This window comes from Impatiens glandulifera, chromosome 1 (assembly GCF_907164915.1).
Source record: "Impatiens glandulifera chromosome 1, dImpGla2.1, whole genome shotgun sequence".
In the NCBI taxonomy this organism is placed as follows: domain Eukaryota; kingdom Viridiplantae; phylum Streptophyta; class Magnoliopsida; order Ericales; family Balsaminaceae; genus Impatiens; species Impatiens glandulifera.
The window spans coordinates 50,381,720-50,397,951 of NC_061862.1; the positions used below are offsets into that span (position 1 = coordinate 50,381,720).

General features: G+C 29.6%; 2 protein-coding genes across 4 annotated transcripts; one reads left to right on the top strand and one right to left on the bottom strand.

The window, feature by feature from the left end:
- Window positions 1-1,480: 1,480 nt before the first annotated feature.
- LOC124925130 (B3 domain-containing protein Os07g0563300-like) lies at window positions 1,481-8,782 on the top strand. 3 transcript variants are annotated; one of them, XM_047465102.1, is made up of 13 exons: window positions 1,481-1,960; window positions 2,858-2,939; window positions 3,094-3,192; window positions 3,893-4,217; window positions 4,332-4,656; window positions 5,191-5,287; window positions 5,409-5,583; window positions 5,705-5,784; window positions 5,879-6,211; window positions 7,308-7,360; window positions 7,478-7,591; window positions 7,672-7,751; window positions 7,830-8,782. In XM_047465102.1, the coding sequence occupies exons 1-13, from the start codon at window positions 1,839-1,841 to the stop codon at window positions 8,447-8,449; spliced, it is 2,505 nt and encodes an 834-aa protein (XP_047321058.1). In that variant the 5' UTR covers window positions 1,481-1,838; the 3' UTR covers window positions 8,450-8,782. The 3 variants fall into 3 exon arrangements, with proteins under 3 accessions (XP_047321058.1, XP_047321073.1, XP_047321066.1); XM_047465117.1 differs by having other exon boundaries at window positions 7,833-8,782; XM_047465110.1 differs by having other exon boundaries at window positions 1,482-1,960; window positions 7,311-7,360.
- A 648-nt stretch (window positions 8,783-9,430) lies between these two features.
- Window positions 9,431-12,215, bottom strand: LOC124927462. The gene is made up of 2 exons (XM_047467876.1): window positions 11,645-12,215; window positions 9,431-9,774 (listed from the first exon to the last, which is right to left on the bottom strand). Exons 1-2 carry the CDS (start codon window positions 12,213-12,215, stop codon window positions 9,431-9,433), a joined length of 915 nt encoding a protein of 304 aa, XP_047323832.1.
- Window positions 12,216-16,232: the final 4,017 nt, after the last annotated feature.

Below are 16,232 nucleotides of genomic sequence, written 5' to 3' on the forward strand. Positions count from 1 at the left end.
ATTATTCATTCTTTGACTTGCTTACCAAGAAAGTTGACAACATGTGACTGCCTTTGAAATTATATAAACATCCCAGATACTTTTCTAACATTGATGCGGGATAGATTTTCGACATTCATAAGTTTGTTTAACCTCCCAAACGAATGACGAATGACGTACCATCAAGGAATATTGTGTTAATCAAAGTGAGAGGTGGTCGCTTTTACATAAATGTCATCAAATGTTTATCTGTCACAATTATTTACCAAATCAAGGCAAAACGAAGACGAAATGTAAGGGTTTTCACAATTGATTCCTAAATTGCTAACCTATTTTCATTCCAAATAAAAAGTTCTAGAACAAGATTGTGATAATATATTGTGTGCTCCCAAAAATCCTTCCACAATACCAATTCATTCGTTGACTTGCTTACCGAGAATATAGACAACACATGACCGTCTTAAAAAGTATATGGACATCTAGGATATAAATATGTCGTGGTGTGGGAGAAGAGGAGACCATTTTGTAACATTGATGTGTGATAGATTTTTGATACATATAAGTCTTTTAACCTCCTAAACGAATGGTGTATCATCAAAGAATTATGTTAATCAAAGCTAGAGGGGTGGTTTTTACTCAAATGTCTTATTTGTCACCATCATTTACCAAAGTTGGGGAACGAAATGCAAGGGTTTTTACAAGGACCCGAAAAACCATAGATCAAGTCTGGAGGGACGTGATCAATGATGTGCATGCAAATCTCCATTACTCAACAAAATTGGACCTTTGCCAAAATTGGAATATTCGATACGACAAAGTCACGAAAACAACAATCTTTAAATTCTGCTAGCTCTCTCTTTTGTTAATTTGTTTTTTCATTCCGTGTCAATTTCATTTCGTGTCAATTTCATTTCGTGTCAATTTCATTTCGTGTCAATTTCATTTCTGTTAATAATCCAGTGAAGGTTGTTTTGACTTTTCTCAAACTCGTGCACTTCTCCCACTTTGTGTGTCTTTAATAAATGACTTGTTTCCCAAGAAAATAAATTATGATCGCACGTTTGCGACAATATAGATGATTGGCCAAAAACAATTAGGAGGAAACTTATTCGATTGAGATTATTTCAATAATTCAACCTAATCCAACATCATTTTACTCATCTTCTCATCTATATCACTTAATTCGTTAACCAAAATACTAAAATACTCTATATTTTAAATAATTATTTTTTATTTTATCATATATATTAACAACCCTTTTAAATTTTTTTTTAGTCAAAATCATCCTTCATAATTACTTTTTAAATAACATTGCAAATACTTCTTTATTTCTTCAATCAAAACACTCACTTTAATGGTTTTCTTTTCTGAAAAACATCAAACCTAATGGAGTTGGTAAATGGGTTAATGCATACAAAATGGGCCGAATTCGAAGCTAGCCCATGATTTTGTACAATTCTCATATGGCAGAAATGATTCCAATCATAAAAGAACGGCTGACGGCATAAGAGAGAGAGAGAGAGAGAGAGAGAGAGGGGGGAGGGGAGGAGAGAAACGAAGAAGCCATAACTAGGCGACCAAGACTCTGACTGTAAGCGACCCGGTTTCAAAACCTCACGTATATACAAAACTTTTCCTATATACTTACGTACATGCTTAAAGATTACTGCTTGTTTGCTTGTTTGCCAATTTCTTTCTCACGCCTCCTCTCTGATTCCTTCATCTCTCTCGCTACTGGATCGAAACTGACGAACTCAACCTGAACCCATTGATACCCTTTATCTCCCTACCTTCTACCTAGGTTTGATTGTGGTTTCAGATTAGAATTCACGGTTGCAAAATCTAGCTGACGGGTCTCGATGACATCGACTTCTCCGACGAAGATTTGTTTCAATTCGAGCTGCAAGGAACCTTTGTCGCAGTCGAGGAGAGGCTGGCGCCGTCGAACAGGAGAGTTTGCGGAACTATGTCAACGATGCAAGTAAGTTCCATTTTGATTCATCGGCTGTTTTTGACATTTCAGTTGCTTTCATATTGAAAGGCCTTTTTTTTGTCTAGGCAAAAGAGCCTTCCTTTACATTTGTTATCATCTGGTTAGCTTTGTTTGTTGCTTAAGGAAGAAAACTATTAAAAGCTGCCAACTTTAGGAAGAGATTTAGTTAGTAATAATGTTGAAGCTGTAGTAAAGATAAGCTGTTTAGCCATGCATTTACATGAATTGCTGAGATCTATCTTCTTGATGGAATTTGATATTTAAACATCTGGAAGAATTTGAATGTATGTAAGTTGATTTATGTTAATCATATATTGTGAAGAATATTAATTTACATGAGAGTCTTAATTCTGTAATACCCAATCCTTTCTCCAGATATGCTTAAGATTTCACCTTTATCTGCATTGTGAAACTCTATTATTTGGCTGCTAAAACCTAATGTTTGTGTATGCTTTGAACAAATTCCTAGGTCTTGTTTGATATGAGGTTATTTGAATAATGAGGCGGCTATTTCAAATAACCCCCTTTGATGTTGGCTAATAAAAAATTAAATGAACGGTTCTAATTCTATAGGGTTGAGTAAAAAATTGATTGACCATTTTAGTTTATTGGTATGTCGTTTAGTGTGCGACTCGTTTCGAGTTTTTAGGGTGACAAAAAAGCATCGAGAAAGGTCAAGCATATATGCTTTATGAAATGATCAGCGCCTAAAATGCAGGATTAGGTTAAAAGACGTAACACGATTTTATTCAGCGAGGCAAGGGGTTAACATATGAGTTTTAGCGATAACATACAATTTTATTAAGAACTCACACCATTTCAAAGTCATTCTTACCTTAACGTATTCCTGGTGAATCTAACCTGTTTCATTTTTCCTTTTCTTAGTTGTGCTTACGAGGAAGGAAAATTCTGTGAGACATTCCATTTAAGTGATTCAGGCTGGAGGTCTTGCGAGTCTTGTGGGAAGGTAATCTACAAATTAGTACCTTGTTGTAGACATTTTATAAATGAAGTGTTTGTCATATAAATCAGATTGGAAGATAACATTCCTTATATTTACCCTGTTCTTATTTGCTTTAGTTACTTGCCTAATCTGGTGACTATCAACTTTTCCCTTGCAGAAAATACATTGTGGATGCATAGTGTCCTTCCATTTGTTCGTTCTCTTGGATGCTGGAGGAATTGAGTGCATGTTATGCGCAAGGAAAAGTTTTGTTTTGGTATGTCCTTTCTTTTCAAATGTTAATATGCATCGCCTTTTTTTTCCAGGATGCATGTCAGCTAGTCTTACAACTATTGTGAGGGAGGTAGCTTTGACCTTTCTCCCATTTAACATGGAAGAATTGCTAAATTTTCATATTAGGACTTGATGTACTAGACTAAATGATCCACCCATTTATCTTCTGTTGTTCATTTTCAAATATGTAAAAGATGACGAAAGGGAACAATTAGAAGTGGAGTCTTTGTCTTAATTTGACTCAACAAACGGGACAAATCTTACAAATGTTGCCTTTATTTTGTTGCTTGTGCATTTTTTTTTATCATGGTTGTTTCTCTCTACTCATAGCATGCTTCTGACATGTTGAGCCTATTTGAAGACTAGGATTTTGTCATAATCACGATCACATTGAAACATTGTCCAAGTTAGTTTGGTTTGCTATAAGATTTTGATGATAGATTATTTTTTGGATGATGATCCAGACTATAGTGTAATTATTGCTTCATTTGTATAGAAATTGGGATGATTTTTTAGATCATTGTGATTTTTCGCTAACATAACAGTTGTAGATGGATTAGATCATGATCGAACATGAAAATAAATTTAGGTGACAAAACAGCCCATTGCATGAGATGCTATTTTCACTATTAATGAGAAAAATCTTCTTATGGAAATAACTGTGTTATTGTTCGACATAACAGACACCTAATCCTGCATGGCCACCACCCTCTTCTCTCTTCCTTCCTGTACAATCTGAGAGAAATAAAGACATCTCCATTAAGAATCAGTTAGCTGGATCAAGTACACTGCCATGGAGTCAAGCACCCAATTTATTCAGCTACACTACACAATCTGGAACACATCAACCAGTAATTTCGGAAGTTGATGCACAAACTAGCATAGCCAGATCACATATTACAAATGAGCTACTTACTGCTGCTTCTTTAGACAAGAGACCGACTGATAAGCTATCGAATGGAAGTCTGAAGTTTTTTGCAGGTGATATGTATGAAAAGGGGAAAATTGGTATTAATCTGTCCTTGCACTAAATTTTGATAAACAACCTGTAAATGAATACTTTGGTAATTGGTAGTTATTGAATATCTACTTATTAATTTGATGCAAGATTTCTTTTGGTAGGGGCCAGTACGGGAGAGCAACACTGTTCAAACATAAATGTCTTTCAGAAGTTGTCTTTGATAAATAGTGAGAAATCTGCCTTTAAATTTGGTTCATCTGCCTCAAAAAATGAATCAAATGGCCAAACAAAGATTTCCCAAAATCATTTACCACAAACAAAGGCTCTGGTAAAAAAAGAATTTGGACATTGTGGAGTTGACCACCCTTCTGGTGAAACTCAGGGACGAGATGGAAGGGCAAGAGCAGATGCTCGTTCAAAGAATCAACTACTTTCGCGATATTTGCCCAGGATAACTGATCAAGAGTTGCAGCAAATCTCTGGAGAGTATCCTTATTTTCTAAACAAATGTCTTGGAGCTTGTTTGATCTTTGTTTTTTTGCAAAAAAGCCAAAAAATTATTTTTTCAAACAGATCTTGTTTGATGTAAATAGGGGTTTATTTGTGTAAAATGACTGAAATATCCTTAGTATTTAAAAATATTGAATTTTATAAAAATAAAGGTTGTTTTTGTATTTTAGTTGATGATTCGCTGGAAGAAGTGATTGATAATAGGATAAATCCAAATCTTGTGGTATGACTAACATGATTTTTGTTGTCCCTTCTCCACTCCCTTTTTCGTAATGCATGAACGTTCCTTGCATTATTTTTTTCTAATGAAAAGTTGACATTTTTAAAAATAAACAATTTGCACATGCAAATAGGTGTATTTTTTTTAATGATTTCTGATGGGCTTTGTTTTCTTGACAGGATTAAGATCATCACGATTTTTGTTAGTAACTTTTACTTCTATGTTACCTTATGACGTTTTTAGTAATATACTGGTTTGACATATCAGTAATAACCTTGACCACATGTAAGTCCGAACGCTGTGATTACTCCTTTGTTCGAGAAAATGTTAAGTGCTAGTGATGCTGGACGAATTGGAAGGTTGGTTCTGCCTAAAAGGTGTGCTGAGGTATGTTAATCTTCATCCTTTTTGTTCTGGCATTTTCCCCTAATATATTCTAAACCAATATTTTATGATGTAAATTTCTTTCATAATCCTTATACTAGATAAATGCTTATAAACTTTGCAGGCCTACTTTCCACCAATTTCTCAGCCAGAAGGCTTGCCAATCAAAGTCCAAGACGTGAAAGGGAATGATTGGGTATTTCAGTATCGATTTTGGCCGAATAATAACAGCAGAATGTATGTTCTAGAAGGTGTTACTCCCTGTATACAGTCAATGCAATTGCAAGCTGGTGATATAGGTGGCATTTTTTTTTTCTTTTTCTGTTCTGACATTTGAATCTGACTAGAATTTTATTCCTTTGATTGACCATCCTTAAACCTCTCTGGTTTTATTGACTGAACTCCATTTACTATTTCCAGTTACTTTCAGTCAGATAGAGCCCGAAGGGAAATTAGTTATGGGCTTCAGAAAGGCTTCAACTGCCCCTTCATCTGATGATGTATGTTATGTTATATAATCCCTACCAACTTTTAACTATATTGTCCGATTTATGAAGTACTTATTTACCGATGTCTTTTGAATTCTATCTACAGGGTACTAGTGGAGTTTTCGCTAATCAGGATTCTAAAAAATCTAAGACTGGGGAAGCTGTTTCAACATTACCTGATCAATCTTCAAGTAAACAAGCTAACACTAAATATCAAGCAAGTGGAGGTTTAAAAGATGATAAATGTGATAAGTCTTCTTCTTTCTCTAAGAAGAAACTCAGTAGTTCAGGTTCAAAAAACAAACGTTTACGTGTAGAAACTGAGAACATGGTTGAGCTGAAGCTTACACAGGATGAAGCTCAACTGCTGCTTCGTCCACCTCCAAACAGTGTCCCTGCAGTTGTGGTTGTTGAAGGATTTATGTTTGAAGAATACAAGGTATGGCAGAGTTTATTTTGGATTAAATTTGCAGTAAGCTTCCTTGTTAGCATGTATTTATTATTCAAATGCGTAGAGCTATAAAATGATTTAAGTTATTTTTTTGTGTGTTTTACTCTTATTATGTGTATTGGTAACCAACATTGTAAGGGATATTGTATCTAGATAGTGATAAGGGTAATATTGTAAATAGTATAGGAAGAAAATATAAATAGAGTGGTAGAATCTGGTTTCTCTCATCTCTCAAAAGTAGGCCTTTCTCTTATCCTCTATATTTCTTCTCCAAATCCTGTATTTCTAGTATTGTACATTATATTGGTATCAGAACTATCTTTCTTGCATGTGGTAATCACCATCACGTAGTTCTTTTCCATGTTGAAAATCAGAACAGTGCATCTTCAGCCAAACAAATAGTTGCAGTCAGATGTGCTGAAGATGTGCTTTAATATTTTATTTGTTATTATTATTATTATTATTATTTTTGAAAAAACACTGCAAATTGAAAAAGAAAAGGCCATTTGTTTGACTTATTTGGGATTACCAATTATTTAGAACTTCTTAGATGGACCATAGTGTTTAGGGTCTGTTTTTGAGTTTTACAGCCTAGGGCTTGTTTGATAAAGGGTTATTTGAATATAATTTTGTGATGAGCAGTAGGATTATTTGGGGCAAATGACTAAAATACTGTTAGTATAATATATTTTAGAAATGTTGTAAAGAATAAAAATATGGGTATTTTGGTATTTTAATTCACAATTCAATGAAAATAAGGGTTGATAGGTTGATGGATTATTAATCCTAATAACCCACATCAAACAAACCCTTAGTAGGCTTAGTGTTTACAACTTTCTTTCTTTTTTTTTTAATGCTCCTGGTGTTGGTGTGAAGACTCGAATCCATGAACATTGTGAAGATGAGGTTATTCACTCATATCTCAAGGCTTAGGCCCTTCTCATCTCATTTACATTTCTTCTCTAGATCCTAAATTTCTAGGCTGGACTAAGTTGAACATGTAGCATCTTAAGAGTGAATACTTTTGTTGGCCTCATATATTTTGGTCACATATTGGCGTAGCTTTCATCTTTGAACTTTTCAGCAGGAACCGCCAATCATTGGGAGGCCTACAATATTTGCAATGGACAAAGCCGGGTATACACTTCAAATCTTTTTCTTCTTTAGATCTTATCATTTCTGATTGAAATCATTTTGCACAATTTCGATTATGTAGTCTTTATATAGAAATCTCTTGTTTTCACTTTGTCTCAGTGAAAAGGTCCAATGGGCCGAATGCGAAGATTGCTTCAAGTGGCGTAAGATTTCCGCCAGCTCAGTCTTACCTTCTAGATGGACTTGTTCTAAGAACTCTTGTGATCCAAGAAGGTAAATTAGGCTATTTCAGTTTGTCCAAAAGTCTTACATTGCCATCAGAAACTCTAATAAAGATGATTATATGTCATCAGATCTTCATGTTCATCAGCTCAAGAATTGACAACAGAAGAGCTCGAGGATCTGTTGCAGAAGCAGCTGCGAGATAATGGAGGTAAAATTTTGGATTTTGCGGCTGAATGAATCTCTGTACATGATTTTTTTTTTTAAAGTTTTTTCTGGCTTTGTGCAGAATGTTCTAAGAAAATGAAGCAAGTGAAAGAACAAGACACTAATCCAGATTTGGAAGGACTCGATGCACTTGCGAACCTAGCATTAATACAGGAAGATACATCAGCGCTGACATCATCCCAGGTCACGACTAGGCATCCACGTCATCGAGCAGGCTGCACTTGTATCGTGTGCATTCAGCCACCCAGTGGAAAAGGTCCCAAACACAAGCCAACATGTTCATGTAATGTTTGCTCAACCGTCAAACGTCGGTTTCAAACATTAATGGAGAGGCGAGTGAAAAGTAAATCAGAGAAAGGTTCTGAAATCGTTTCTCGTTCGAGTAGTACTAGCCCAAAATCAAATGGTAAAAAACTAGGGAAGGACGAGGATTTGGTCAGTGGAGGAGGAGGAGGAGTGGTGAGATGTTCTCTTTCTCCATTTAAAGGGCAGATTGATCTGAACATGCAGCCAGAGAGAGATGAAGAGTCTTCTTCACCCAATTCAGATTACGACAGTAAAACTAAACTCGTCGACATGAAACTGAACTCAATTTCGAACCATGTTACTAACAGGGATGCCATTGATTCTCCGGTTCTGGCCTTAAAAGCATCAGCCTCTTCTGCTGTAATTGAGAGATGAAAAAACACATACTTTTATCTCTTATCACATTTATTGTTCTTGGCTGATGTCATGACAAATTCTCGCTGCTGACTCGAGTTGGAGATTTGTGGCTGCTGGATTGCGGCTATATGAGTTGAAAGTGGGGTTTGATTGCGCCATTTTGTTTAGCCGCTCGCCTGTGAATATATATCTGTGAAATAGAGAGCAAAATGTTGAATAGCCAAAAATTCTTTCAGTTTTCTCAATTGTTCTTACTTAGCCACCCTAGTGTAGACATCAAAATAAAGTACTTTTATTTTCTGATACTTTGCATGGTTTTTATTACTTGTTTAGGGTGAACTATAATTTCAGGCAACTACCATTTGATGAGATTAACAAATTTCTTGAAAACTAAGCATTTAAGTTAAGTGCATATCATTTTTTTATTCATTTTAAGACTTAAATTATTAGTTTTTTTTTTTCTTCATTATTGTATTTACATATTTACTAAAAATATGTTATTATATTTGTGCATACAAAGTTAATAAATAAGTGTTATATTTATGAGTATAGATTTGTTAATTTTTCCTTTTCCTAGTTCTATTTTTTTTTTTTATAATTTTGGAAGCTAGCATTATATTCTAATTCTCCTTATTCTTTCTTCTTATTTTTTAAAATCTCAAATCAAATTACAAAATTTTAGTCATTCTAATCGATTTAGGAGAAAGTCCAATTGTTTTCAAAGAAACAAATCATTCTCGAATTTGTATGTTGTCCATCTTTAATGTTCTAAATAATGATTTGCTTTAGAAAAAACTGAATTTAAATATGCTAAATATGATATTTCTCTAGTTTTTTTTCCTTATTGGATTTCATCTTGAGTGGAAAATACATTCCTTATCTGAATTAAATGTTGCAAGTAATTTTGTTGTTGAAGACTATACGGTAAATAAGTAAAAATGGGGATTAGGAAGTAAAAAGTAATTAAGAGCAGCCCAAACCCAAAATCAAGAACTGGTTTTAGTTATAATAGCCTTTTTGCTGAAGAGACTTTTGCCTTTGTATTCTCATCTCTTCGTTAAATTTCTTTATAAACGCTTCAACTCGGCGGTTTAACTCGTCTAAACTCGGTGATGGTTTCTTTTCGATATTACCCGACCCGGATGATGATGATGATGATAATGGGTTGCCCCATCCTTGTTGTTGGTTGTAATTCTTTGCCCCGTCACCCATGATTGTTAATTGATTCACACGTTTCTCCCACGTGGCATTGTCTTGATGCTGACGGCCTTGTGTTATAGTCTTCCACGTGTCATCCAACGTGTTAGGCTTTTTCACTTCTACCTTCTTTATCAATCTCTCATCTAAAATAAAGATTAAAAATGCTGATTAAAATTAACTGAATCCAACGGTTTATGAAAAAAAAAAAACTAAGAGCTGGTTTGATTGGGATATTTTGATTTTTTTTTTAATTTACCTAAGTTTTAAAAAATTATATCGTCGTTATTTTTTATGTCATATCTATATTATAACATTAAATTCCTCGTTACATCAATTAAAATATTAAAATAATATATATTTTATTTTTATTAATTTTAAACCTAAAAAAATTATTTTTTATCAAACAAACTCTTAAATTTTGATTATTTGAAATTATAATAAGATGACAATTTGAAACACTCCGATAAAAACCGAACCGAATTGTCCCGTTTGTGATGGTTTTTCTCGAAACCGAACGGGGATGGGACGAAGATAGTATCTGTGTCCCCGTCCCGTCCTGATCTCTTTATCGCTACATTTAATTTATTAATCAAAATATTTAAATTACTTTATTTTAAATTATTATTTTTTATTTCATTATTATATATTAATACGAGTTTAAAAAAAAAAAACTTATATCTCAATTTTCAAATAATCCCTATATGAACCGGGCTTAGGCCTTGTTTGATGTATGGGTTATTTTGATAAATTCTTGTTTTTTCCAAATAATCTTTGTGTGATGAAAATGATAAAAACCTAAGTTTTTTTAATTTTATTCCTATTATACCCCTCTCTTCATCTCATCTCTCCCTCTCTCCCTCTCTCCCTCTCTCCCTCTTTCCCTCTCTCCCTCTCTCCCTCTCTCCCTCTATATATATAATAAAATAAAATTATATTAAATAAAATTTTAAATATAATAAAATAAATATTAAAAAACTATATATATATTAATATTAACTTTTATTAATATATAAATAATTTTTTTATAAATACTTATAAATAACTACTATTATAATTCAAATATTACATAAAATAATATAATAAATTATAATTTTATTTATATTATGTATTTATTTTTATTTAATATAATTAATATATTTTTTTTACATAAAATTAATGTTATAAATATTTTTATTTAAATATATATCACTTTATTTTCTAAAGTAACCTCTCTCTTCCCCTCCCTCTATATATATAATAAAATAAAATTATATTAAATAAAATTTTAAATATAATAAAATAAATATTAAAAAACTATATATATATTAATATTAACTTTTATTAATATATAAATAATTTTTTTTATAAATACTTATAAATAACTACTATTATAATTCAAATATTACATAAAATAATATAATAAATTATAATTTTATTTATATTATGTATTTATTTTTATTTAATATAATTAATATATTTTTTTTACATAAAATTAATGTTATAAATATTTTTATTTAAATATATGTCACTTTATTTTCTAACATAATTATTTATTTACACTATTTAAAATTTAAATGATATATTAGATAATATCGAATGTTATAATTTTATTTATATTTTAAATTTATTTATATTTAATATAATTTTTTAAAATAAAATAATTTATTAATTTAATTTATATGAAAATAAATTTTATAATGTAATAAAATAATATAAGATATATATATATATATTTATAAATATAAAATAAAATATTTAAGTAAAGGTAATTTGGGTATTTTAATTAATAAAAGTGTTGAATTGATTGACGATGGGATTGTTAGGTTTTGGGCTAAAACTTGAGTTTTATCCCAAAAATATTTTTATCAAACGAGGCCTTAACAAATTGTTTGATTTTTCATATTTGAATTATTAAAAAAAAAAGGTTATTTTAAAAATATTTTAATATTTAACTCAAATAATTCATTTTTTTATCCTAACATAATTTCTAAACCGAATTTAAAAATAACACCATATCAAACAAAGCTAATTTACCTTCTGGACTGGGTTTGGGAGGTTTCCGGTGGCTAAACTTCACCGTAGCCATCTCCGGCGACGGCACAATCTCCGTCGACGGCGCCATCTCTTCATACTTCACTGATAAACCACCCCCTTGCTCCGCAGGTCTCGGTATCACAAAAGCCTCTTCATTATAATCCTGACAATGAATCGCTGCCGCCGGTTCTATTTCCTCCGCCGCCGCCACATGAATTTCACCTGCAAACACCACCGCCGGAGCAGACAATTCAACATGAGGCTGCATCTGCATACCCTGTAGTGGTTCTACTGAAGAAATCTTGTTGGGTTGTTCCAAATGAATATCCAAATCGGGATCTTTGTTATTGAATCTAGAAGTTGCAGCTATGGTGATTATGATTCCATTAAGGAGGACATAGAGATAGGGTGGCCTTAGCCAAGTTGAGAAATGAAACCAAAGAATAGGTAATTGATAGAAAATGAAGTTGATTATGAATGGAACTGAGAACTTTATCATCATGGTTAGATAAAGAACACCGCTTGTTATGAGGATAAGTTTAAGAGAAAGAATCAACCTTGTCGAACTCATGATGATTAGCTTAATTTTGTTAGTTAAGATTATCTTGTAGATTTATCCGGCGAAGTTTGAAGTGAAGATGAAGATGAAGATGGGAGGATGGATCTTGTCTTCATATTATATAGAGATTTGAATTTTGAGATTTTCGAAAGAGACGCAGTTTGTGTGATGTGATCATGTGAAACGTGTACAGCTAATTATATTTGTTTTAGGATTCGGTTTCCCATAGTGATGACTATTAAAACAAATATTTTTTTATTATTAAAACAAATGTTTGTTTTCAATAATAAAATTGAAAGCTCCATAGGATCGACTAAGAGACACCAATTAGGTTAAACAATAATTCGTAAACACAGAAATTAGGTTAAACACATAATTCGTAAATACAATTACGATATTCACGTCTTAAATTTGAGAAGTTCAACTTCAAACAAGATTAAACTATTTTACTCATGATTCTAATCATGTTTTAACAAAATATTACAATAATGAAAGCCAAAATGAAAGTAAAAAGCTTCCTTATATTCCATGAAACTCTTATGAAAAGCTTTTAATTTAGCAAAGAAGAATCTTAATTATTATAATAAGTCTTAATTACCAATAGGTGTATAATTATGAACTCATTAAAAAAACTAGTCATATAATTGTAAGTAATTTAAAAAGGACAAAAATAACTTGGAAAAGCCACGTATAAGGAATCTTAACTATTGGTTACTATTTTTTTTGTAAGGTACTTAGATATAATCTCTACGTGTAGATTTGGTTATATAATTAATTGATCTCTTAATATGTGACTAATCTTTTGTTTAACTTCACATATATTATATAATTCAACTAAATTGGCTAGATATTTAGTTATAGGTGAGCATATTTATTATTATTATTTTGTTGGTAAATGGGAAAGCTGAATGAAAAGATAAAAAAGAGGGGTGTGAAGTACAACTTGATCTAGAAAATTCTGATGATTAACCGACATTAAACTTATTTTTTATTTTATTTTATGTTTTTTTTTAATAATAATAATTTGTGTTAGTAAGGCATTGAAAAAAAAAAACTGTAAAATCGATAACGTAACTGAATCGATAATTTACGGTTTTATTTTACTAATTTATTGGTTAACCAATTTTAACGGTTTCGGTTAACTGTTTTTTTTATCGGTTTTAAAGGTTCCGATTAACCAGTTTTTTACCGGTTAAATAGTTTGGTTTTCGGTTAAACTATTTTTTTAACGGTTTAACCTGTAATAATTTAATTATATATATTTATATTAGTTAATTTTTTTTAAATATTATATATATTGTATAGGTAATATTTAATAATATATATATATATTAATTTTTCTTTTAATTTTAAATTATAATTTGTATAATATTGTTAAAAAAAATCTAATTTAGATGGCTATTAATTTAAAAATAAATACTTATAAAATATTTTTAAATATAACTATGAAGTATTATTATAATATATTATATTATAACAATAATATAATAAATTATAATATAATAAATTATAATATAGATAAAAAGAATGAATAACATAAAAGTATCACAAACAAAAAAAATTTTAAAAAAAATCATTAACTAGCTTAATACTTAATTTAAAAAATTGAATTATCGGTTCACGATTAAACCGGTTAACCGATCGGTACTCATGATCGGAACTCATAATTTCAAAACCGATATCAATACTGATCGGTTAACCGGTTTGTAAAATAAGAGATAAAACCAGTTAACTAATCGGTTGAACATCCCTGTGTTGGAGTATTTTTAAAGAATTGCGTACATGAGAGATTCTAACCTAACTAAACCAAAGTAAGTTATATGACATTAATTTGGATCAAATCTCTTATCTACTTTTGCATTGTCGAGATATATGAGAATTGATCGGATTCAATGAGTTATATTTAGTAATGTTCGTAGTTGTTGGATCGTTTGGTCTGAGACGATCAAATATATCCCTTATATATATGGTTTGAGAGAAACTATATATTTTTAAATTCAACAAAATTGATTGAGACTTGATGTTAAGATTTCAAATAATATATATAATATAATATAATATAATATAAAGAAAACATGTAAAAATAAACATTTAAAATTTTCATTAACATAATCCTAGTATTATTTAATTTGTTAATATCATTTATAATCAATCTTAATAACTCTAAAGAAAGTTAATAATGGTTAATTGGCTATTCCTGATTATTACATGTAGTTATTGGAGCCTTGGAGGTTACCCAAAGTTATAGATTCTATAAGAGTAAGCAACTTTTAATAAATAAAAACAATTTTCTCAAATAAAAGAATATCAAATATTATTTCATCCCGCCTTAAACATCACCTTAAGCACCAATCACTTCATTCATTAACCAAAATATTAAAATATAATATATTTTATTTATTATTACTATAATAACTTTAAGTATTTAATAAAAAAACTCTATTTTTTAAAATTACTATCAATCATTTTTTTTAAATAATTCATAAATTATTTATAGAGACCGAAATTTGTGACGCATAGATGTGCCGACTTGAAGCTTACATAGCAAGAGAGAAATGACCATAAGCAACATTAAATTTTTATTGATATTAAGACTAAATGGATTTTTGACTTATTTAAGTTAACTCATCAGTAAATGATTCAATCTAAAACACAATTTAAGAAAATATAGTTAAATATTAAATTCATTAAATTAATTAAAGTTTATATACTTATTATGACTTAAAACTCGATTCGAAAACCCAACAAATTTAAATTCGATCAAATATTAATTAAATCACATAGTGAGCATCCTAATTTGGATGAATTGTTCATTAAAATTTATGGTCAAAATTTCATGTATATTACATTGGGGGGACATTCCATCATTATTTTATTCGTTTATTTGTTTTTATCATGCATTATTATAATAAAAGGTAAATCTCTTTGCTTGATTAACGGGTTATTGTTAAAATTGTTAAACTATTTAGTTTTTATCTCAAAACTCAACTATTACATCATTAATTTGATTAATTTATTTATCTCTTAAAATATTAAAGTTACTCTTTACTTTTTTTTTTATATAAATTAATTATTAAATAAAAATTTTATGATAAAGAATAATTTAGTCAAAAATAAATAGAACCCAATTTTTTCCTATTTTTTTTGTATGAAACAATAATTTTTTTTGAAAAAACTCAAACAAAACCCTAAAAAATAACTTTCTCAAGCAAGCCCCTAGAGTAACTAGGTCTACTGTTACATAATCATCCTAGCGAAAGCTTTGCATCAATTTGGATATAAATCTTTTATTAGTAATCTCTTTTAGAAAATATATATATATATATATATATATATATATATATATATATATATATATATATATATATATATATTATGTATTAAAAGTATGTTTCCTTATCGAATATCAATCCGATTTACACAGATGTGAATGGAAATGGTATATTTATTGACTATAATTGTATAAATATTTGATTTATCACTTAATTAAATATATTAAAAATTTATTTAAAATAAATAAATTTAATAATATATATTTATAATTTCTTATTATTACATCCATAGTAAAAATATGTTAAAAATAATAAACTAAAATATGAAACTTATTTTAAAAGTGGACTAAAAACTTATTTTAAAATAAAAAAAAAATTGTTACTCTAAAAAAAATCATAAAATAATCAATATATCTTTTCAATTTAATCAAATTCATGATATATATTATATAATCATATTACTTTTCTATTTTTTTATTTATTATTTATTTTTTAATAATAATTTATTTAATTATTTTTAAGAGATTATTTTAAAATATCAAAAAATAAAAATATAATTATATTTAAACTAATTATTAAATAAATAAAATATATATATATATATTATTAACTCAAATGATATATATAAATTTATATTATTTTTCTTTTTCATCTAATTATAAAATAAAAAGTAATATATATATATATATATATATTTGTTAGTCCTTTTATTTATATATATTATTGTATTAATAAATTATAATTTAATATACGGTCT